Source organism: Gracilinanus agilis, chromosome 1 (assembly GCF_016433145.1).
Source record: "Gracilinanus agilis isolate LMUSP501 chromosome 1, AgileGrace, whole genome shotgun sequence".
NCBI lineage: Eukaryota > Metazoa > Chordata > Mammalia > Didelphimorphia > Didelphidae > Gracilinanus > Gracilinanus agilis.
Genome location: NC_058130.1, coordinates 223,779,351 through 223,803,031, shown reverse-complemented (window position 1 = coordinate 223,803,031; position 23,681 = coordinate 223,779,351). Strand labels below are relative to the sequence as shown.

The 23,681-nt window shown below is 35.1% G+C and overlaps 1 protein-coding gene across 1 annotated transcript in view; it reads left to right on the top strand.

Annotated features, from left to right (window-relative positions):
• The window catches only part of CCP110 (centriolar coiled-coil protein 110), a 28,420-nt gene extending 4,739 nt beyond the window's left edge, over positions 1 to 23,681 (top strand). Inside the window, exons 3-15 of the mRNA XM_044657464.1 lie at positions 2,850 to 2,978; positions 7,751 to 9,401; positions 10,999 to 11,129; positions 14,223 to 14,400; positions 15,008 to 15,147; positions 15,573 to 15,689; positions 16,115 to 16,216; positions 17,502 to 17,618; positions 18,257 to 18,330; positions 19,179 to 19,241; positions 20,007 to 20,066; positions 20,635 to 20,720; positions 23,582 to 23,681. Of these exons, the coding sequence (XP_044513399.1) occupies positions 2,850 to 2,978; positions 7,751 to 9,401; positions 10,999 to 11,129; positions 14,223 to 14,400; positions 15,008 to 15,147; positions 15,573 to 15,689; positions 16,115 to 16,216; positions 17,502 to 17,618; positions 18,257 to 18,330; positions 19,179 to 19,241; positions 20,007 to 20,066; positions 20,635 to 20,720; positions 23,582 to 23,634 (2,901 nt within the window). The 3' untranslated portion in view covers positions 23,635 to 23,681. The remainder of the gene's footprint in view (positions 1 to 2,849; positions 2,979 to 7,750; positions 9,402 to 10,998; positions 11,130 to 14,222; positions 14,401 to 15,007; positions 15,148 to 15,572; positions 15,690 to 16,114; positions 16,217 to 17,501; positions 17,619 to 18,256; positions 18,331 to 19,178; positions 19,242 to 20,006; positions 20,067 to 20,634; positions 20,721 to 23,581) is intronic.

The following is a 23,681-nucleotide window of genomic DNA, read 5'->3' as shown; positions in this document are numbered from 1 at the left end:
TGAATTCTAGTGTAGGAGACAATGTGTAAGAAGGTATACATACAACGCAGATACATAGATAAATAAAATAAATGGAAGTTATTCTCAGAAGGAAGATACAAGCTTTGGGGGTTGAATGAAAAGGGAGGTAAAGAGTAAGAACCCTGGGAAGTTTGAAAAATTTAGAGAAGAGAGGGTATGCAATAGAAAATGGTAGCCAGTGTCTTAAGACCATAGAGTGGTCAAAAAGGATAAGAATTGAGGAATGTCAATGTGATGGTTAAGAAATCATTGGCAGTTTTGGAGGAGGCAGTTTCGGTTAAATGATAAAGTTAAAATTAGAATTGTAGAGGGCTTAAATGAGAATAACTGGAGAAAAAGTAGAGGCTTAGATTGTATAAAAATGTGTTTCCCATGTCATTTAGCCACTAACGAGAGGAAAGGCAGAAGGTGATAATTAGCAGGGATGGTCAGATCAATTGAGGGTTTTTTAAAGATGGAGGAAACATGGTATATTAGTTCTCAGGGTAATAGCCGGTAGATGGGAAGAAATTGAGATTATTGAGAGAATAGGTATGATGGGGGGAAATCTGCTAAAGAAGGTAAAATGGAATGGGATCATATGTGCAGGTAAAGGGATTTATCTTGATAAGAAGAGTCACCTCTCCATGAATGAATCAATTTTTTCAAATTATTTTGAGGCAGGTTTTTCAGTCTATAGTATTGGGGGAAAAGGGAGCCATGAGATGTTTGGAAATGGCTGAGAAGGTTTGGAATAGCTACTGTAGTAAGTGGGTAGAAGCATGTATAGATGAATGAACTGGGGAAGTATGAAAAGATTGTTTTACTACAATGAGGGCCCACTTAAGATCATGAAATTGTGGTGGATGCCATCAACACAGTTTCGTGACTTTCTTCAGCTCAGTTCAGTAGCACAGGAATAATGCAAAGGTGTCAAACCATAAGAGTCCTCGAAGACTGGGGTTTGGCAAGGAATGATTGGCAATAGGTCATTGGGGCAAGGGATTTGAGTGTAGAGGATAGCCTAGATTTGAACTGATTCATCCAGAAGTTGAAATAGGGAAGAGAGAAGGTAGTCAGGTCAAGGTTTATAGCCTGGGAAAGACCTGAGAGATGGAGGAATGAGAGACCATAGTGAAGATGAAGAACAGTAAAAATAGCTAAGGGATCGGAAGGCAGAAGGAAATTATCATCTTTCCTAAACCTATTATTTTTCCAAACTTTTTTCTTAACATTAAGGATACTACTTTGCTTTCAGTCACATGAGTTTGCAACCTCAGAGTCACCTCTCATTACCCTTACCACACATGCTCATTCTGTTGCCAGGACTTGTCAGTTCTGCCTTAATAACATCTCATGCCTCTCTTCCCTTCTTCCCAGTAAGTGATAGTATCCTAGCTTGGACCATTTCACCTTTTGCCTGGACTATTACAATAGCCCCTTAATTGATATCCTAGCCTCAAGTCTCATTTTTACACTCAGCAGCCAGAGTGGTAGTCCTAAAGCAGAAAGTCTGACTCATGTTCAAATGAGATAATGTATGCAAATCATTTTGTAAATCCTAAAAAAATTATTAAATGTTTTTTTTTTTGTTTTCTTTCCTTTGTTCCAGTAAATTTTCGTGGTACCCTATTGTGTTTAGGATCAAATGAAGTCTTCCTTTATGAGAATTTTTAGGCCTTTAAACCAGTTTTCTTATTGACAGTGTCTGACACTATGTCCAGTATTTCATACTCTGCAGTTTCTGCCCTACTATAAAGGAGGATGGAGGTATATTTCCTAAGCTTTCCTCTGAGGCCAAGCTTGTCATTGTAACCTTAGTGTTTTATGCCTTAGTAAGCACAAAATAAATGCTTTCTCTTTTGTTTTATTCTGTTTACATTGTTTCTTGTTCTGCCTACTTCTGCATTTTTCTATGATAATATTATACATTATTCCTAATATAAAATAACAATATGTAACAAACTTTATGTAATATACATTATAATTTCTGCAGTTTTATATGCATTTTCCCATACATCTCTGAATACTTCATATTTGTCATTTCTTGTTGCCTAATAATATTACATTACATTCATGTACTACAGTTTGTTTAGCCATTGTCCAGTTGAAAGATGCCTACTTAATTTCCAGTTCTTTGCTATCACAAAAACAAACATAACACTGCTGTGAAATATTTCGGTGTCTATCTCGCTGTCTTTCTTTGACCTCCTTGGAGATTTATGCCTTAGTGGTAGGATCTCTGGGCTAAACGATTTGTACATTTTACAACTTTTATTTTTAATGTAATTACAAATTGCTTTCTTGAGTGGTTGAGCTAATTTATAATTCCATCAAAAGTGTGCCTTTCTTTCTACCTCCCTTCTAGCACTGACTATTTACTGGGTGTTTTTGTTATTGCTAATTCCCTGGGTACCTGGTGAAGCCTCAGAGATGTTTTAATTTGAAGATTTATAGTTTTAAATTTTATTTCAGATCCTATGCCTTTTGTTGAAGGGTACAAAGATAAGGAGTTAGAAATATACTTTCTCTTGGAATGGGGACAAATAAGATCTTTTTATCTTTTTTTTTTAAATCAGGGCTATTTGTAGCTTATTTTTAAGCAAAATTGATTAATTTAAGGTGAGAATAGGAAATTATCGCCATTTCAATGCTTTCCCCATATCAATGATGGAAAAATGACTAATAGCTAGTTTACTTAAAGGTATATGATAAAAAGCAAATTGATTTTTACAAATTTATTTGTTTTTTATTATCCATGTGGGCTTTATTACTAACTAGTTTTAAAGTGTCTTGTTGGTCATATAGCGTTTTACTACTAAAAAAATAATTTGCATTGCTCTTCACAGCTCAGTGTTGAGAGAAGAAAAGAAATGCAGCAAGAGAAGCAGAAAGCACTTGATGTAGAAGCTCGCAAACAGATTAGTAGGAAGAAAGCCTTACTGAATCGTGTTCAGGAGATTCTGGAAAATGTTCAGGTGTGTCAAGCCCATTAGTCTTGATTAAGAAGTTGATTCCCCAAAACATTTATTTATAATTCCTAGATAGTTAACTATCCATTAAGTTTGCCATTCTGGTTGAGAAGTCACAGTTTGCATTTTTTTTTTTCAGTTCTACACAAGAAACATGATTGTTTTGTAAGTGATGACTAAAGACTAGTACTTAGATTGGTGGTTGTTTAGACAAGGGGCCCACACATGAATATAATAGCTATTGTTTAGGTTTTGTTACTATTTAAAAACACTGGATTTATAGTTACAAATTCCTGATTTTATTTACTGAAGTTTAATTTTGTGTTTATTAGTTAGCTAGCTAGAATGACCAATAATCTTATTTTCATTCTCTGATATGATAAATTTATAGTAATTCATTTTCGGTAAAATTCTGCTCTTAAATATCCATGGACAGTTTTCATTACTATAAATGAAATAGAAGATGGAATTATATAGATGTATGAGAGAGCTATTTTATTTGCTTTATTTAACATTTGCATTTATTCACGTGTTTAAAACTCATTTAAAACTTTGAATAGCATTGGGTTTCTTTTGAAAGGCTATATAAACAAGTACTAAAAATGAAATAAGGGCTCTCAAATTGAAAAAAACAACCCCAGCAAGCTGTAGCCAGCTTATTCAATACCATAGCTGTTGGTTTTGTAGTTTGTTATTTTCTTAATCCCCAGGGTTTGTGGTTGGTCTTATGTAATTGCTCACTCTAGGTGATATTAGACTTTACCCTGTAACTGCTAAACTCATTGATGTTTATCCAGGCTTAGTTTCATAACATTAGTATTCTACCCAGGCAGGGTACACCATAAATTCTAAAAATATAATACCTATAATAATATGTTGCCAGGTAGGTTACGTAGTTAATATTTTATACAATTAAAAAGAGAATTGAATGATATTATTTTGAAAAGATTAACAAAATAAATGCTACAATAGTAATAGGGATTATTACTTAGAGAATAATCTCTTTTAAAAGAACCTTTAAAATAATGGCACTGCAGATTATTTTTATGAATTATACATCCAGGTCTAGATATTTTATAGAAAATATACAGCTTTTTAAAATATTATCTATAATCAAAAGGTCATGTCAACTTTAATAACATCATTTGGAATAAAACTATTGGCTAATGTGAACACTGTCAAAATAATCTATATTGTTTAGAACTACAAATCAGTCCTTGACTTTAGTGAGCAGGTGGATAACTTGCTTTTATTGTGGTATAGAGCAGTCAGAGTGGATTTGACAGAGAGCCAGAAGACCTGGGTTGTTTCCAGGGCTCACTTTTGCCTTTAACTTTGGGACTTGGAACAAAATCACTTCATGGCTATGGCTATCAGTTTTCTTATCTGTAAAATGGTGGGAGGAGTGGTGTGAAACTAAAGATTCTCCTCAAGTCCGTATTAGCTCTGTTTGTTCTAAGTGTGGATAGAGTTATTTTCCTTTCTACGTATGGAAACAAGGTGGTATTGTTGTACTGTTTACTACTTAGTGCCTGGAAACCTTTATGTCTGGGGATTTGTAAGATAAGAGGGGAGTGTGTATTGTCTTATTTTAAACACCTTGCAGTTAGGAGATGTGGGTGGCAGTACTTTTTTTATATTCAAACTAGCTTAGTATCTGAAAACATTGTAATTCAAGTTACATTCACCAATTGTACATGTGCATTTTTTTTTCCCAAAGGGAAATATTTACATGTAAGATGTTATTTTATTGTGTTCTATAAAAGTTTTCTTGCATTCATATTTTACTCATTTTTTTCTTTTTTCTTCTTTCTTTCTATTTTACTCATTTTTATTATACTTTACTCTTTATTTGCATACAATCTCTACAAATCACCTTATCCACAATCTTCTTTAGTACAACAGTTCTTAACTTGGGGTCCATAAACTTTTTTTTTAAATATAACTATATATTTTATTAGACATTTAGAAACATTCTGTAAGGATTCATAGACTTCACTAGAATGTCATAGGGGTAAAAGACACCAAAAAACTTAAGAATCCCAGTCTTAAAAGTTGTTTTTAAGCATCATTAGATTATTGCTTAGCCTAGTTTGCCTTATATAAATTTGTGCTTTTAAATCATTAATATTGACATATTATCTGATAATGATAACATTAGCAAACATTATATTGTGCTTTAAGAATATTATCTCATTTGATCTTCAACAACACTGTTGAAGTGTTGTTGCTTCATTTTATAGAGGAGGAAACTAGAGGCAGTTATAGGTTAAGCAACTTCTTTAGATACTTTTACAATTTAAATTACTTCAAGAGACTGATTTGGGGGTAAGAATATCAGTTTTTTTTATTATATCCCTTTATTGGTTAGGCCAGCTTTGTAACCAATTAACATAGAGGTCTTTGGCCCTCTCAAATAACCAGAGAGCTCAAACCTTGGTCGGGCAGCTCAATAAATAGAATTTTAGGAGCTCATTATTCAGTCCCTCCCTTGAACATCCTTAGACATTTCTAAGTGGTGAACTACTAATTAAGAGGTGGTCCATCAAACCCCCAGCCCTTCCTCACACCAGAGGTGGACAGATGAAGGTTTGCACTTAAGCTGGAAAGGAGTCCTTGTCTCTTTCATTTATTAACCAAATTCTTTTCAAAGGAAAGATATTCTTTGGGATTCCCAGGGACAAAGAAAATGCAAAAAGCAGATTAGATAGGATCTATGATCTTTAGACACAGGAATACACAGTAATTCTCTCTAATATATAGGAACTGAAAACTTTCTACTCCAGGGTCCCAGTTGTGACAGAATTTGAACTCAGGTCGTCCTGGCTGCTTGTCTAGTGCTCTGTTTCTATTGTATTTCCTAGCCACATCAATCACAAATTATAAAATGCTTATAGGCAAATTTGTGGTAAAGAACAAGGAGTTAGGGATCCAATTTTTGACATCAAATTACTTTACATATGAGTTTCTTATAGGGCATAATTTTATATGACCACTCAGTTATGTTACACTCTGATTATCTCAATATGATAGTAATCATGAGAGGATATATAAGTATAACATAGCCATCATAAAATTGACATTCTTTTGGGATTAGTGAACAGCAAATTTCTTTGATAGCACTGATTTTTTTTAATTCAAAGATACATTATTTTCCCAATTTAATTTTCAACATACATTTCCCAAAATTATAAGATCCAAACCGTCTCCTTCTCTCCACCCACTCAGAGACAGTAAGCAATTTGATGTGGGCCATATATGTACTATCATGCAAAGTACACTTTCATATTGGTCATTATTGTGAGAGCATACCCCTATAAAACCCCAAAATAAAAATCATAAATATGCTGATGTGAATGATAATACTTATCCTCATCCATCCAATTCCAACAGTTCTTTTCCTGGAGATGGATAGCATTCTCTACCATAAGTCTTAAAGAATTGTCCCAGATTGTTGCATTGCTAAAAATAGCTGAGGATAACATTTTTTTCCTTATAAAAAACAACTTAATTGTACATAAAATATAGACATATAATATACATTTAAGTGGCCTTTGACAAGCCTTTTATCTTGTTCTTTAAAGAACCTAACCTAAGTCTCTTGTGTATTAGAGATTTAAGATTCAAGTGCATCAGGTAATCTCTGGCCCACTTCTTAACTGGGAGTTTTCCCCAAAGTTTTGCCCAGAACTCTCCCTCTCCACTTTCTCTCTCTTGATAATCTACCTCCTCAGCTTATATGAGTTTGACTATCATCTCTATCCCTGATTTGTTTATTCAGCTACAATGTTTTTTCTAGCTCTAGTTCTCCCTCACTATCTATTGGGCATTTAAACTCTGTGCCCCAGAGACAGTTAAACAATATTCCTAAAACTGGACTTCTTTATCTTTCCCTCCAATCCTTCCCCTTTTCTGAACTTTCTTTATTTCAGAGGCATCACCATCCTTCCAGTCTGCCAGGTTCATACCCATGGTATTATCCTAGGCTTCTCACTCTCCTTTACCCCATCCAGTCATTTACCATATCTTGACATTTCTACCATTAGGACATCTATCACATCCTACTTCTTTCCTCTACTCAAATAACTACCTCCTTAGTTCAGACCCTCACCTAAAATATTGTGGTGTCCCTCTTATTAATAAGTCTCCTGCCTCAAGTCTCTCCCTCTTCAGACCATCTTATGTCCTGTAGCCAAAGTAATTTTCCTTTACCCCAGATATGACAGTGTCATTCTCCTACTCAGAAAATTGCATTGGCTCCTTATTGCCTCTAGGATCAAATATAAACTCCACTGTTTATTATAATAGCCTTACACAACCTTGCCCCCTATCTGGTTTTCCGGCCTCCTTGCACCTTGTTCCCACATCCATACTTTGGTTTCCAGCCAAACTAGCCTTTTTTATATTTTCCCATTATGCTCTATTTTTTGACTTGCATAGATTGTACTTTCTCTTTATCTCTACCTCCTAGAGTCCCTCTCTTCCTTTGAGATGGAACTTATGCTCTTATCTTCTGCATAAAGCTTTTTCCTATCCTCCCTCCTGCTGGTGCAAATTTTATAAATTATATTTATTCCCATTATATTTATGTTGTATACATTTTTACATGTACTATTTTGTTTTGTTTTGCTAGAATTTAAGTTTCTTGTGAGTAGGGATTATTTCATTTTTTTATCTGTGATCCCACCATCTAACACTGTGACAGATAGATGACATTCATAAAATGTAAATGGCATTCTATAACTGGAAATAATCAATTCCTGAATTTTTCTTTGCAGGTCAGAAAAGCACCAAATATAAGTGATTTTGATCAGTGGGAACCTGAGGCAGTTTACCGTAATTCAGAAGTCAAAAACTTGGATGTTCCCACTATACTTCCAAAGGATAGTTTGCCAAGTCTTCCTGAACATTCTGCCTCAACAAAGGTTCAAGAGACTATTGAAATTTTGCCTGCTGATACCACTGCCCAAGTAAAACTGAATGGGACAGATTCAGGTAAAGGAATAGGAGAATGCATTTCTGACAAACAAAGTGACAGCCCTAATCCTAACCTGATGGGAAAAGAAACTTCTCCAGAGACATCTGCAGATACTTCACAAGAGACTCTGATTGCAGATGAGATCCCCAAAAGAGAAGGAGAATTAGGGCCCTCCCGGGTTGAGGAAGCCACCTCAGATCCATATATAATGAGCCTTCAGAATCTTATGAAAAAATCAAAGGAATATATAGAAAGAGAACAAATTCGACGTAGCATAAGAAATAACTCAAAGAAGAGCACCACTGAGAGCCACTCAGACAAAGAGAATGATGCTGTTAAGATGAGTGACTCTGGGAAAGAAAACACAAGATGTATAAGCAAAAGTTGTGGTTCACTTTCACTTGATAAGCCAAGCCTTAATAAATCAAACATACTTCTCCAAAGTGCTACCACCCAGACTCAACTAGCTTTAGCTAGCTTCTCCAAAGTGGATCTACCTGTGCGAATGGGTACACCCACTCTTTTAGATTCAGATGAAGATGAAGATTTTAAAGTCACCTCCACTTTTGATCCTGAAAGTAGCGTTGTCAAAAGTTTTACAGGTTCCTATGCCAAGTTACCTAGTCCAGAGCCAAGCGTAAGTCCTAAAATGCATCGGAGACGACCTAAGTCTTCATCAACAGGGCACATATTTATAAATAATCCAGTAAATGCTTATGAATTGAGTCCTAAAGAAAAGGGAAGGGCCATGGATTTAATCATACAAGATATTAATGAAAAAACAAATATATCTGAGTCTGTGCCAAAATTTCCTATTGACTTAACTGAAGTTTGTTCCAGCAAAGTTCCTATAGTCAGCAAAAATACTTCTGAAACTGGAGATGAAGAATCAGACTTAGGTAAATCAAATGAAATGGATCAACATTCAGCCAACCAATTTGAAAACAGAGTCATTCAGGTAACTGGTACAGTGGAGGGTCAAATAGCATCTGATGGGAGAGAGCCACACAAAATAGACAATAATTATACAATAGTTACAGAATTGCATGAGCCATATGTAGCCAGTCAGTGCATGGTGAGTCAAAAATGTGGAATAAGGAATGTAATCAAGCCAACTAGTGTGTTAGAAAAAAACTGTAATTCACAAATGGAACTGAATAAATCTTATGATGTACAAAATCCATCTCCACTCCTGATGCAAAGCCAGAATAAAAGACAACAGATGGATACACCAAATGGGCCTTGCGGAAATGAACAATTTGTGGAAAACAGTTTTGAGAAGGTTAAGCGGAGACTTGATTTGGATGTTGATGGCTTACAAAAAGAAAGCAGCCCTTATGTCCTAACAACTGGAACAGTTGAACAGGAGAAACGATGGATACGGGAAAAAAGATATCCTAAGGGATCTGTATTTATTAACAAGAATGAACTGTTAGAAATGAGTTCCAGAGGTAAGGGAACTCTACATTTTCATGCAATTGGTGCTAATCACGTAACAAAAGGCAATTTTATTATAGAGATCTTTTAAGTTTTGAAGGAAATAATTGTTTTAATCTGTGTTATCATAATATGTGGGGTTGAATACACCTGGCAAGGACAGTCTGATTAACCATACTGATCTAAAGAGCTTTTCATTATTCACATGGACTTTCTTATTTAGATTTTAAAACTTTAGATGCCCTTTAGATGAGATCTTCCTAATGACAAAATAAAGCTCTTGCATAGAACATCACTTATTGATCTGAATCTGGAACACTGACATATGATCTTCCATTTGGGCTACGGTTGTTATCCTTGTTTTCTGTGATATTCACTGGTAGATTTTCAAAGCTTTGGCTACTTCAGTAAACACTTGGACATCAAGTTATTGGACAAAGAAATTGTAAATAGAAATGTGTGTAATACATCTAGAAATACCTCATGATGTATTTTTAAATAGAATGACTTTTCTGTTGATTAGAATTAGTATTCTCTCTCCCATCCTGGCCTATGTATTAGAACTCTTTTCCCTTTTCTTTTTATTCAGTCTTATTATACAAGATTTACTATAGCAAAGTTTTGATGCTTGACATTTATAATTGCCGTCACTAACAAAGGAACTCGATAGGAATAGAGTAAATTAGGCCATCTGACATATTCAGAACAAGTTATAAGAGAACATTATGCTAGTTTAATAGATAATTATCTGCAATGAAAATCTTTCTGCTGTAAGAAAAGAATATTTCTTTGGAAAGATTCAATATATATATCTTGCATCTAAATTTAGTAGCATATAATTATTCTGACATTTAAAAAAAAATAAAAGCCTATACCTTCTGTCTTATAATCAATACTAAGTATCAGTACCAGGGCAGAAGAGCCACAAGGGTTAAGCATTTGGGATTAAGTGACTTGCCTAGGTTCACACAATCAGAAAATGTCTAAGGTCCAATTTGAACCCGGGACCTCTTGTCTCCAGGCTTGTCACTATCCACTGAGCCAGCTAGCTGTCACGATCCTGACATTTTTGTGGGTTTAACCTTCAGGTTTCTTATTTATTTATTCACTTCTGTGTTTTCACATATTTGGAACTTAATGTCTAATGTTCTTCTGTAGAACCCCAAACTGAAGTCTTTAACCTTTGAAGTAATATACTGAAAACAACAATAATAACAAATCCCAGAGGAGAACGAGAGAGAAAGGAGATAGGGGAATAAATTCATGTGGTTCCACCTTTCGTGCATATGCATTTATGGAGACTGTATCTTCTAGTAGATTAATTTGTCATAATTATGATAGTACATGTTTTGCATTAATTCTGACATTGGTAGAAACCATCAGATGAGCAGATAAAGAAGTAAGAAAGTGTTATAGATCTTTATTAAGTAGCATCAAAATGGAGTGCAGTGACGAAATACAAAGTGGTAGAAAGTGAGGAGACATGTACTTTTGTGTAATTTGAGAAGATCTAGTACTTGATGCTGTGATACAAATAGAAATGACATTGAAGAAATGTCCTATTTTAAGAATGCAATGTTTTCAAAATGTTGAGAGTATGTTTCTTTGCAGAGGGAGAAGAAATGCTAAAAAATAAGATGTTGGCTTTTGAAGAAATGAGGAAGAGACTTGAAGAACAGCATGCTCAGCAGTTATCAATACTTATAGCTGAGCAGGAGAAAGAGCAAGAGAAATTACAAAAGGTGAAGAATCATAATACAAGTGTGTAGAGTTGCTAAGTGAACTTTAGCATATTTAGAGCCTTTAGCATTTAAAAATGTAAATGGTAGAAGTGCTGGTTGATTTTGGCACATTTGTAGCATTTTTGTGGGAAAATTGTATAGGGACAATTGGGTGACTTAGTAGACTGAGAGTCAGATCTAGGGATGGGAGATCCTGAGTTCAAATGTGGTCTCAGACACTTCCTAGCTTTGTGGCCCTGGGCAAGTAACCTCAGTTGCCTAGCCCTTACTGCTCTTCTGCCTTAGAACTAATATACAGTATTGATTCTAAGAAAGAAAGTACGGGTTTAAAAAGTAGTTGTATATCAAATGATTTGATATCTGAGAATTAAAGGGAAATGTAGAATATGTCAAAAGCATAGTTTGCTTAATGCTTGATCTAAACTCTTATTTCTGCTATTATTATTTTTAAATCCTTATCTTCTGACATAGAAAAAATACTATCAATTCCAAGGCAGAAGAGCAGTAAGGGTTAGGCAACTGAAGTTAAGGACTTACTCAGGTCACATACATAGTAAGTGTCTGAGGTGAGATTTGAACTTGGGACCTTTTTTTTCTAACTTTTTTTTTAATTTTTTTGTTTGTTTTTGGAAATTCTTTAATTAATTTAGAACATTTTTCCATGGTTACAAGATTCATGTTCTTTCCTGCCCTCCCATAGCTGACGCTCAATTCCACTGGGTTTTACATGTGTCATTGATCAAGACCTATTTCTATATTATTGATATTTGCACTGGGGTGATCATTTAGAGTCTACATCCCCAATCATCTCCCCATCAACCCATGTGGTCAAGCAGTTGTTTTTCTTCTGTGTTTCTCCGCCCACTGTTCTTCCTCTGAACATGAATAGCATTCTTTCTCAGAAGTCCCTCATAGTTATCCTGGGTCATTGTATTGCTGCTAGCACAGAAGTCCATTATGTTAGATTGTGCCACAGTGTGCCTGATTCTGTGTATAAGATTCTCCTGATTCTGCTCCTTTCACTTTGCATCAATTCCTGGAGGTTGTTCCATGAACCCGGAACCTTCTGTTTTTAGGCCTGGCTATCCACTGAGTCATTTAGCTGTTCCTCTGCCTTTATTAAATAAGGAAAGTCCTTGTCTCCAATACCTCCATGTGGTGTGAAAGTGAGCCTGGGATGGCAAAGGCTTTGTTAGTAGAGAATAAGCTATTGCAGCTTTTCGGTCTAGGATTCTTACATTATATCTGTTATCCAGGAAACAGCCTAGCTCAATGATAGAGAACCTTTTTTGATTTTTTGGGACCCAGTGCCATGCCTATCCCCATTGCATGCCATGCCCCACTTCCTGACTGAGTGCAGTGCCCCACCTACCCCTGCATTTCGAGGAGGGGCTGAGCTCTATGAGGAAGCTCCAGTGCCCCATTCCCTTCCCTTGCATTTGGGAGTCAGGGCCAGGCTACCAGCCCTGGGCTGGCTGCACCCATGCTCCTAGGACTGGAGGGGCGTGGCCTTCATGCTGTTGTTCCACACAACTGCTTGGTTTCGGGTCCTGAGGGGCATGGCTGCTCAGCTGGGAGAGGCTAGGGGTTGGAGTGGAGGGGCATGGCCATACCCCAAGGCTGAGCTGAGCTGTGGTGGAGAGAAGCTAGAATACCCCACTTCCTACATTTGGGGGTGGGGCCAGGCACCTACACATGTCTACAGAGAGGTCTTTGTGTGCCACCTTTGACATGTGCCATAGGTTCACCATCACAGGATTAGCTAATGTCAGAGACATTACTTTACATTGCTTTACATTACATTACATTTTACATTACATTGCTTTAGCTGTGTCAATTCCAAAACCGTCTACTAAGTTATTCTTTTGTGTGGGTCTAATTTTTGTTTCTGTTCAATTAACTCTTATATCTATATAGCTATCCCTAATTTCTTCCTTCTCTGTCACCTCCCTTCCCCTACCCCTCTTACCCCCCCTGTACCTAATCACTTGCTAAGTGCTATCAATTCTACTTCCATACCTTAAAAATCTAGAATGCAGCATGGCTATTATGTGAATTTGTTTTGCTTGAGTATACATATTTTTGTGAGGGTTTTGTTCTTATTAAAATGATTAAGTATATTTTATTATTATAATTATATACTTTGTTTAATTTAATTATTTGTTTTTATTATGTATACTATATGTGTTTATTATATTTTTTTAAATTATGGGGTGGTAGTAGGAAGGAGAGATAATAAATGCACATAACTAGTTCTACCTCTATATCATCTCTGAGATCTTTCTTTTTTTGTAGCCACCATCCTAGTTCTCCATGCCCTGCCCTGTGTGCGTACGTACACACACACACACACACACACACACACACACACACTAACTATTATAATAACATCTTAACTGATCTCTTTGTTTCCCACATCTCTCTAGTCCCCACAACTGCCAAGATAATCTTCCTAAGGGACAAATATGACTATGTCACCTCCTCATGCCAAAACATTTAATGTTTCCCTGTTCTTTCTAGTATAAAATAAAAGATTCTCAGCCTAGAATTTGCGATCTGCCACTTGAACCTACCTTTCTGGCCTTATTTCATATTACTTGCTTCTTGACTTTTCCTAGTCCTCAACATTCTATCTTAGTAAATCTGCACAGGCAGATATTTACTTCTTCTCATCTCTATCTCTGAGTCCTTATTTTCTTTTAAGCCTCAGCTCAGGTACCTCTCTCAACATGATTTTCCTGACCCCCTTCATACCTAGTTTCTAGTATTTTTCCCTCTTCAAATGACTTTGTATTTACTGACTTGTGTACATTTTTTTATTCACCCCCCCCACCCCAATTGCACCAAAAGAATGTATGGTTCTTGAGTGAATGGATTATTTTGTTTTTTCTTTGTGTCCCCTACTCCTAACACAGTGCATTATAAGTGCCTAATAAATACCTGTTGGATTCAATTTACTTTAAATATCCTGCAATCGTTAAATCTGTATCAGAGGAAAAATAGATTGCATTATATTGATAGAATGATTAATTTATAAAGGAAATGTGATGGAACATGAGGTCTGGCATATTGTAATAGATCATTAATCTGCAGGAAATAGAAGAACAGGAGAGAATACTAAAAGAGAAGAAGGAAACTACAGCAGAAACACCTGAAGTGAAACATAACAAAGCTGTGGAATTAGAATGGCGAAAAATAAGTGACAGTGGCTTACTAGAAACAATGTTGTCGCAAGTGGACACCCTCCATATTGCCAATTCAAATAATTCTGGTAAATATTTAAAGCCTTTTCCTTTCTTTAAATTCCTCCTGCTTTACATGATACAGAAAGTGGTAGAAAGGTCTTTAAAGTAATATTATTAGATGAAATCTCTCCTAGGTTACCACCATCTGCCAACTGCTTGGTAACCAGTGAGAAATGAAATGCTGGCAACAGTCCAGGTCCTTCTAAGTAGGGGTTTGAATGTAGAGTAATCATTTTAGTGAGGGAAGTTTCCCAGCCTGTGTTCATTCATGTGGCAGGTGACATATGGCAAATAAAAACAAAATTTGTCATCTTCAGAGTACTCTTACACTATATTGTACCATATCCAGCACCCTGTCCCCTTGTGATTGCTTTCTCATGTCTTTATTTTCAAGCGATGCTATTATTTGTGTGTGTGCATATTTTAAAGTTCCATCTGTTGTGTCAACTTAAAAGTGAATCCAAATGAAAAACCTACATGTGGTTCAGGATTTAGGGGCTTATTATTCTTGGCAAGTGCAAAGCTTGTACACCTGTGATTTCCACCCACAGTATCTATACTGATTGGTGCTGGTAAATGTATAGCACTTCTGTAGTTTTGAATATAGTCTCTTGTTTTTTACCTTTTATCTAGCTTTTACAAATTCTACCCTACAACATAGCTTTGCTTCTACAAGTGAAGTACCATTCTACCTCTGGGGATCATCAACTAGTGGTTTGCCCAAAATCGCAGTAACAAGGCCTCTGGGAAGGGGCAAAAATAGATGTTCTCAGGTTAGTAAAATTTAGTTACCTACTTTTAAAAAAGCTACATTGTTCTTTTTTTTTTTTTTTTTAACCCTTACCTTCTCTCTTAGAATCAATACTAAGTACTGATTCCAAGACAGAAGAGTAATAAGGCTATGGAGTTAAATGACTTGGCCAGGGTTACAAGCAAGGAAGTATCTGCGGTTACATTTGAACTCATGCCCTCCTATCTCTAGGCCTGACTATCCACTGAGCCACCAGCTGCCCCAGAAGCTACATTATTCTTTTAGGATCTATAAATGAACATGAATAGTTTGATAGTACCAATTTAAAATGCTTAACATTATGAAACTATGTAAAAAACAAAAAAATTTGTTTCAATACCTCCCTACAAGCTAAGAAACAATTCTATAATACAAAATCTTAAAAAATTTTCTCCTTATTTCTTAAAGGTTTTTAGTCTAGAAGTACAAGCAAAATTTGACAAAATAACTGCAGTGGCAAAAGGATTTCTTACCCGTAGGCTCCTACAGACAGAAAAAGTGAAACATCTCCGGCAAACAGTAAAAGTAAGGGCATTGGTAAAATATTTTTTATTTTTATGTAAGTATTTTTCCTTTTTTCTTCTTTCTACCCTTAATCTTTTGACTTATGCAAATTGGAAGATAAGATTAGAATTCAGATGAAATACTTAATTTATGAAGTCTCATAGGTAACTATTTGTGCATTGTTGCTTAGAGAATTCATTGGTTCTACAATCTAAAATTAAATAATGCATTCTGTTCTTTATCATTCTTCATGGTAAACATAATTTGACCTCATTTTTGTGACTAATTTTGAGTAGATCAGGGTATAATTCTTCATATAGTAAAATGAAACCTGAGTGATTTCAGTACTATAGATGGAAGAAATAGGAAGAAAATAGGAGGGGGAACTTCAGAAATCCTGTGAATATCCATAGATTTCTTTTCCAAAATGGCTTTAATTCTTACAGGATACAATGGAGTTCATAAGAAGTTTTCAGTCAGAAGCACCATTAAAAAGAGGATCTGTTTCAGCACAAGATGCTTCTCTACAAGAAAGAGTATTAGCTCAGGTAATTGTGTGTGTGTGTGTGTGTGTGTGTGTGTGTACACGTACACACATGTATAGGAATCATTTCTAAGTATGCCCCCTATAACAGTGATAAGAGAACCTTTTGGGACTTTTTAGGGACCCCAGAACCCACCCTCCTCCCCAGTGTGTGCCATGCCCCACCCACCCCTGTATTCATGGGCGGGGTCAAGCTCCCAGGGGAGGCTCCAGTGCCCCATTCTCTTCCCTTGTGTTTCTGGGGTAGAGCCAGGCTACCAGCCCTAGACCAACTGCACCCCTTGGGCTCCTGCTGCCCAGCTGGGGGAGGCTAGGGAGTGGGGCAGAGGGGCACAGCCACACCTGGAACTGAGAGAGGCTAGAATGCCCTACCCTCTGCATTCAGGGGTGGGGCCATGCCCCCAGCTGGCCAAGCCAGGGGCCTGTGCTTGTCCTTGGAGAGGTCTCTGTGTGCCATCGGTTCATCTCACGGCTATATAACATTTCCCGGTTGTTTTGCAATAACATGGCTAATATGTTATTGCCAAACCTCACAATAATGTAGTAAAATGTAGCAGCTGATTCCTGGAGACACAACTCCTGGCTTTTCTCTAATTAGTGGGAACATGAAGCATTTTTCTTGAGTCTAATACTGGAACCATAGAACAGCCACCCAGGAGCTTTGAGCTTCCTGCCCTCTAATCTCCTGTGGGACTCCTGCTCCTAAAGGAAAGGAGAGAACTAGTAAGCACTACCGTGTAAAGTTTAAGGGTGGTGGAGGGTGCTCAAAGACCATTACGGGAATCCCTCCTTTCCCCTCTCTTCTATCCTTGATTCCAGATTCCTAGTCAGATACTGGTGATTCAGAAGGCCATAGATACTGTTCTGCTTGCCAGGTTTAAAAAATTTCTGGAGTGGGGAAAGAGGAAAGTTATAAGGCAGGGGAATTAATTATTACCTTTACAAAGGTTACATTGCCTTAGGTCTCTGTAGCTTTTAAAACCTAAATTCTAGTTGCTAAGAATGTAACTTACACTTATAATTTAGCTCTTTAAATATCTCTTGCAAATGTTTTCATGGAACTAATCATTGGTTAAGGGAAATTACCTTTCCTTCTACTTATTTTTTGGAATTTACTTTGTTGAATTAGTTAGAATTTCAGTTCACATCTTTATTTGAACTATTTCTATGATTCAAGAATACATATCACTAACTGAAAATGCTTTTAAAAATTCTTAAAACATATACTACTAAGTTATTTTTTAGCTCAAATTTAAGATGATACAATTTTTTTCTTGCTTCACAAATAGCTTCGAGCTGCCTTATTTGATATTCATGACATATTCTTCATAATGGATGCAACAGAAAGAATGTCTATTTTACATCATGATCGAGAAGTGCGTAAAGAAAAAATGCTTAGGCAAATGGTATGTTTAATGTAATTTTTTTATGTAATGAAAACACTGAATTTTAACATTATTTCTCATCGAATGGCACCTGAGCTCTTCTCAAAGGCCTTCAGGTATAGGTTGCAGTCAAGAATGCCAGGTATACTGCTACCTATACAGATGTAAAGAGATATATAGTATAATCCTCTTACCTATCAGGATTAGGAGATTTTAAACTTGACTTTCATTGACTTTCTTTTATGACACCTAGAAAAATCTGCCTAATTTAATTGATTTTTCTAATCATCACTTGCCATGGAATTTTTATACTTGCAGGTAATTAGGAGAGCAGAGCAGAATGTCTGACCCAAGTCAATCTAAAATGGTAGTAATTTTAAGTAGTAGTTCAGTGTCTGATTCTGAATGAATTTGTCTACTGATGGCTGACAAGAGGTGAACAAAACCTGAATGCATGCTAATAGAAAACAAAAATTTTTTAAATCATGTCCCAAAATAAGTTAACCAGCAGACTAATTCATCAAGAAAGATTATATCAGCTACATGTAAATGATTAAATAATTATTTTTAAAATTATTTCAGTGAAAATTGATAAATTCCCAGGTATAGGGACACAAATGCTGAATTGATCCTATCACAAAATTTTTTTTAATATAAAGGATAAAATGAAGAACCCACGAGCATCTCTTTCAGCTGCAACACAGAAATCTCTGGATAGGAAGAAGTACATGAAGTAAGTATTGACATAATCTCATTTTTTTTTTCTTTTCCATTTGAATGAAATAATCTTTACTTTTGGTCTGCCATTATTCCACTTTGTTCTTTCTATTTAGGGGATTAAGGACCAATCATTTTCCCCAGCTGACTAAAGCCATTCATAGAAGACATGCCTATTAAAATAAGATTGTGAAATCTGAATCCAACTTTACATGCACTATATTATTTACTTCTGGCTTCTGTTTATTTGGTTTTCCTAGTAGTTGCCTGATAACTTTACATATGTAGCTAATTTGGGAGATTGAAACTTTAGTATTAGTATTCAGTATCACCTTAGTATGTAAATGATTGGTCCCTATATTGGATGCCCCAGCTTTTAGATATTCTGTTTGCCGATTCCCAGAATTTAAAAAAGTTAATGAGAAAAGGCCATTCAGGGAAATGAATATCAAAATCTTACTGGTTTTTTAAAAATTTTTTCTTTTACAAGAAGATTGTCTCAGCTTATATGGTTTTGATATGAAGAAATGTAATTGGTTTTGAATGGTGCTTTTTGAGAATGATAGTAATGATTCGTTAAGGGTTTTTTTCTTAACTTTATCTATGATATATATGTTTTTTAAACCCTTACTTTCTGTTCTATTAAGCTTTCTAAGACAGAAGGTCAAAGGCTAGGCAAACAAGGTTAAATGACTTGTCAGGGATCATAGAACTAGGAAATGTCTGCGGTCATATCTGAACCCAGGTCCTCCCAACTCCAGGTCTGGTATTGTATCCACAGTGCTACATAGCTGCCCTATTTGATATTTATGGGTATGCTTTTTTTTCTTCAAATAAACTCTGTGCCTATATTTTCTTCTTTAGGGTCGCTGAAATGGGAATGCCAAATAGAAAAATTCTTATCAGACAAAAGCCTTCTGAAACAAGGTAAGTAAAAGTAACTGAAGATATTCCTCTAAGAAGCTTTTTTTCTCCTGTGAGAAGGAATTATTTTCTCCTGAATCTCTTCTTTTCCTTCCTTCCTCCCTCCTTCTCCCCTCTTTCCTTCCTTCATCTCCTTCTCTGTCTGCTTCCATTAATAGAATATTACCCACTTTTATAAAGGACTGTAGATTTGGTTTACATAAGAATGGCATCATATGTTCATAGCTACCGATCAGAGTTACCAAGTAATAGCGAGAACATAGTGAAGATGTCTTTAGGAAATGCTGCTCCTGGTGGAAATTTTAGTCAGATATGTCATGACTTAAATCTAGGGTCCAGGCTTGCTTTGATATGACCTTTTTTTTACGGCCTGGAGAAAGTCATTTAAAATTTCTAACTTGCTTTCCCTTATTATAAATTGAGAATAACATTTTCTATCAGGTTTGAGAAGTTTTTTTTTTAAGCACTGAATTAGTCATCCAAAAGAGCAAGGGACAATTGCTAACTTTAGAAAGCATCCTTTTTTATCATACAGTTAACTATAAGCCTAATCTTTTAGTAGATAGGGTCTGCCATATTTCACAAAGGTGCTCCCGTTTATGAATTTAGTGAAACTATATGGACATATCCAAGGAAAACTTGTTACACAATTAGCTCCTATTCTTTTCCTTTAAGAAGCTTGACATTTGAAAGATGATGTAAAAAAGCCAAGTTTAATTTTTTTTTTAATTTATTTTTAGTAAACTGTCTTATTTTCTTGTTTAACAGAGTACTTCAGCCAAGTCAAGGACAAAATGCTCCTATTCATAGGCCACTCTGTAGACAAGGGTAAGATCACTATGTATTTGTTTTGTTTGTGTTTGAAAATATTTAAAATATAAGACAGCTATGAGAGGAAACTATTTCCAACATATTCATGATAAAGGATGCAAATACTTTAGCAATGTGATCACTATTCTGTAACAATTATGTTTAAATTTTTTTAGATTTTTTTTTATCTTAGAAAACAATTTAAGAGTAAATTGGACATACTGTTTGTGTATTGTGTCTTCCCTATCATGTTTTGCCATTTTTTTTTGCATTTACTTCATACAGCTTTTAGTTTCATTAACTACAATGAAATATTAGCCATCTCAACAGCATTAAGACTAGTTGGGGTATATAAGTCAGCATAACCAAAGTGATGTGTGATGTATGAGCAATCACTTTATATGGTTGTGGGGTGTGGATTATATGCTCTCATTCAAGAACAAGTATAGCTCCCTCCAGGGTTTCTGACTGCTACTGTGTTCCTTTTTCAGCTATTTCTACTGAACAGTGTGATGCTTGTTTTCTTTGTAAGTTGCAGCATTTAGACTTTAATGTGTGGCTTATTAACTTTTCTATATTCAATTAGAACCCCTAAGACATCAGTGAAGGGGGTTGAGCAAAGTAGAGAGAAGTCCTCAGACAACAGAATGCCTAACAGAGTGCCTGTTTCAGGTGTGTAGAAAATGAGTTTCTGAATCTCATTTATTAGAAAAAAAGTGAGTAAGTTGTTCAAATCCAGGTCATCAAAGTGGAATATATTGTTTTCTTTTTCTTGCCACTATAACTTTGGCATGTAGAGTAAATCATTCCTTATCAAAGGAATGTATTTGCAATTTAGTGGGGTTGAGAGGGTGGTGAAGAATTAAGGAAATGCATGATTATAATCTTGGTTTCTGGAAACATCTCTATCCATAGTCTATCATGTAAACCTTTTAGTTCAGAAGAAAGCATGAAATCTGAATTATATTGTCCCCTTTTAAAAATGAGTACATTTTTTAATGTGGATGGCAGTGCTATGCCTCAGCTGTCCTAAATCTATGCATGTCTCTTGTTTCAACGTGGGGAAGTATATGAGCTTATAGTTTGGTAGTTTAAAAAGGAGATAATTGTTTTTTCTCTTCCCATCTTCTCCAACTGTAAGATCATTTGGGAAGAGTTGGGTTTTTTTTGTTTTTGTTTTTGTTTTTTTTGGTTTCTTGCTTATACAAAACAAAGAAATTCCGATTAATTATTCTCAAATATATTATAGGGGGCTTGTTTCAGAGCTCTTTTTTAAATGGTGGCAAGAAGATAAATACAATATTCAAATGAATCCAAAGAGCTTATAAAATTTAGTTTTGTTTCATATTTAGATCTTAACAAAATATTTAGGAACTGTTCACTAAATTAATTTACATGTTACTATTGAAAATAACTTTATTAATACATTAAAGTGAATTCTAACATGTAATGTGGAATAAATACTAATACTCCAACGAGCATACAATTTGACCTAGGCACAAAATTTTCATTATTTAGGAATAAAGTCTATTATCAATTAAGAAAAAATGAGCAATATAAGTTTTTTTATGTTATATTAATAAGTATGCATTAAACATTAAATAAGAGAGAACTTTGCAAGATGAATCCACATTTATGTATATCTAACTGATCAGCGAATATTACATCTGGAAGAGATCTTAGAAAGATTGTCTAATCTGACCCCCCCTCATATTACAGATGAGGAAACTGAGGAGCAGAGGGGGTGGGGAATGACTTATCCAAAGTTACACAGTTAGTTAGTAGCAGCACCAGGCCTCAAAACCCAGCCAGGTCTGTTGACTTATACTTGTGAGTATAACTTTAATGGTGCTTATGTAGCATAATCCATTTTAAAACAGAGCCATTTAAAATCATGTAATTTATAGTAAGTGGGGTTACTTTAAAGGGAATTTCATATTGAATATTACTTTATCTTCAAGTACTGTTAGAATCTGATAGTTAAAATGATGGCCAAAATCAGGAAAATTTTCGCAAAATGACTAATGCAGCTTCTGCTATTTTTAATGGCAGTGGCATAGTTCTTTCTACGATATAAAAAGCAAAAATTTTAACAAATTCCTAGCCATTGAAAGTTCTTAGAAATAGGGAAGTCCGGGGAGATGTGTAGTGTTGTACTTCCAGATTCTAGCATATCATTTCTTTTTTTTTTTTTCAATCAAATATTCTAGTTGATCACAATGCATTTTTCCCATGTTGTTATTATCTTCCTTCTCATTTCATTTCCAAATGTTTGACTGTCACTTTAGATTCATCATATTTGTAGCATTTACATTTATTTAATACCACCTAATTACTTAAGTGCATATCAGACAGTACTCAATAATATGTATTTTTAGATATATTTGGACATATGTATATATATGTGTATGTATTTTTTGTTACTGAGCTTATTGTCTACCATGAAGTGTTTACAATGATATATATTTGTATTATGACTGAATTACAGATGAGTTTCAACCGTGAGATATAAAATTGTCATGTACCTAATCATATTAAAATTAATTTTAACTATTTCCCTTACTCTTAATATTCTGTTCTATAAACAATGATATTAGATTATTTTTGATTCATATATTATCTGAATTCATTTATACTGGGGTTCGTATAGGTCTTTTAAAAAGGTAATCTTTCCCTATTTCTAATTTTTATTTTCTGAATTACATATTTTTATTTTAATTCATGCAGTATTGTCCTATATTGGATAATGTATGCTTTTTTTTTTGTCACTGTAGAATTTTATGTGTTGTGTTTGTAATATATTCCTAAAATAACAGAAGTAGAAATCCCAAATGGAAAAATGTAAACTCTGTAGTAGTAAAAGTTATGAGGCTTATGTAGGCTCATTAAATGATCTTCATCAGTCATTTGAAATCAGTAATTTCAGGGGCACCTGGGTGGCTCAGTGCATTGAGAGTCAGGCTTAGAGATGGGAAGTCCTAGATTCAAATCCTGCCCTCAAACACTTTCCAGCTGTGTGACCCTGGGCAAGTCACTTCACTCTCCTTGCCTAGCCTTTACTGCTCTTCTGCCTTGGAACCAATGCACAGTATTGGTTCTAAGATGGAAGGTAAGGGTTTAAAAAAAAAAAAGGAAGGAAGAAAGAAAGAAAGAAAGAATTTCATACACATCAAAGACTTGTGATTTAATCACAATGGAAACTCCCATTGGGAAAATTCTCTCCATGCCTGCAGATTGCAAGCCATGGATAACTTACAGTCATAGAGAATTTAAGCTAAAGAGATTACATAACTTTCCCATAGTCACACAACTATTTAAGTGTCCAAAGTGGGATTTGAACCCAGGTCTTCCTGTCTCCAAGTCTAATACTCTAATGAGCGTGGCAAGCTGTTTTTCCCACTCTTCTAATATTTCAAAATGCTGTCAAAGAAATTTTTTTAGTTTTTACACTTAACTTGATAGTTTTTTACATAAAGTATAATTTAGAAAGCAATAATTTGTAGAAAAAATAACTGGTTTTGCTTTATTTTTAGGAGCATATGCAGGAAAAACCCAAAGAAAGCAGCCAAATGTTGCGACAATTTAAGAAGACAGCATTCGCTAGGATAAAACAATGTTGGTTATGCTCATGTA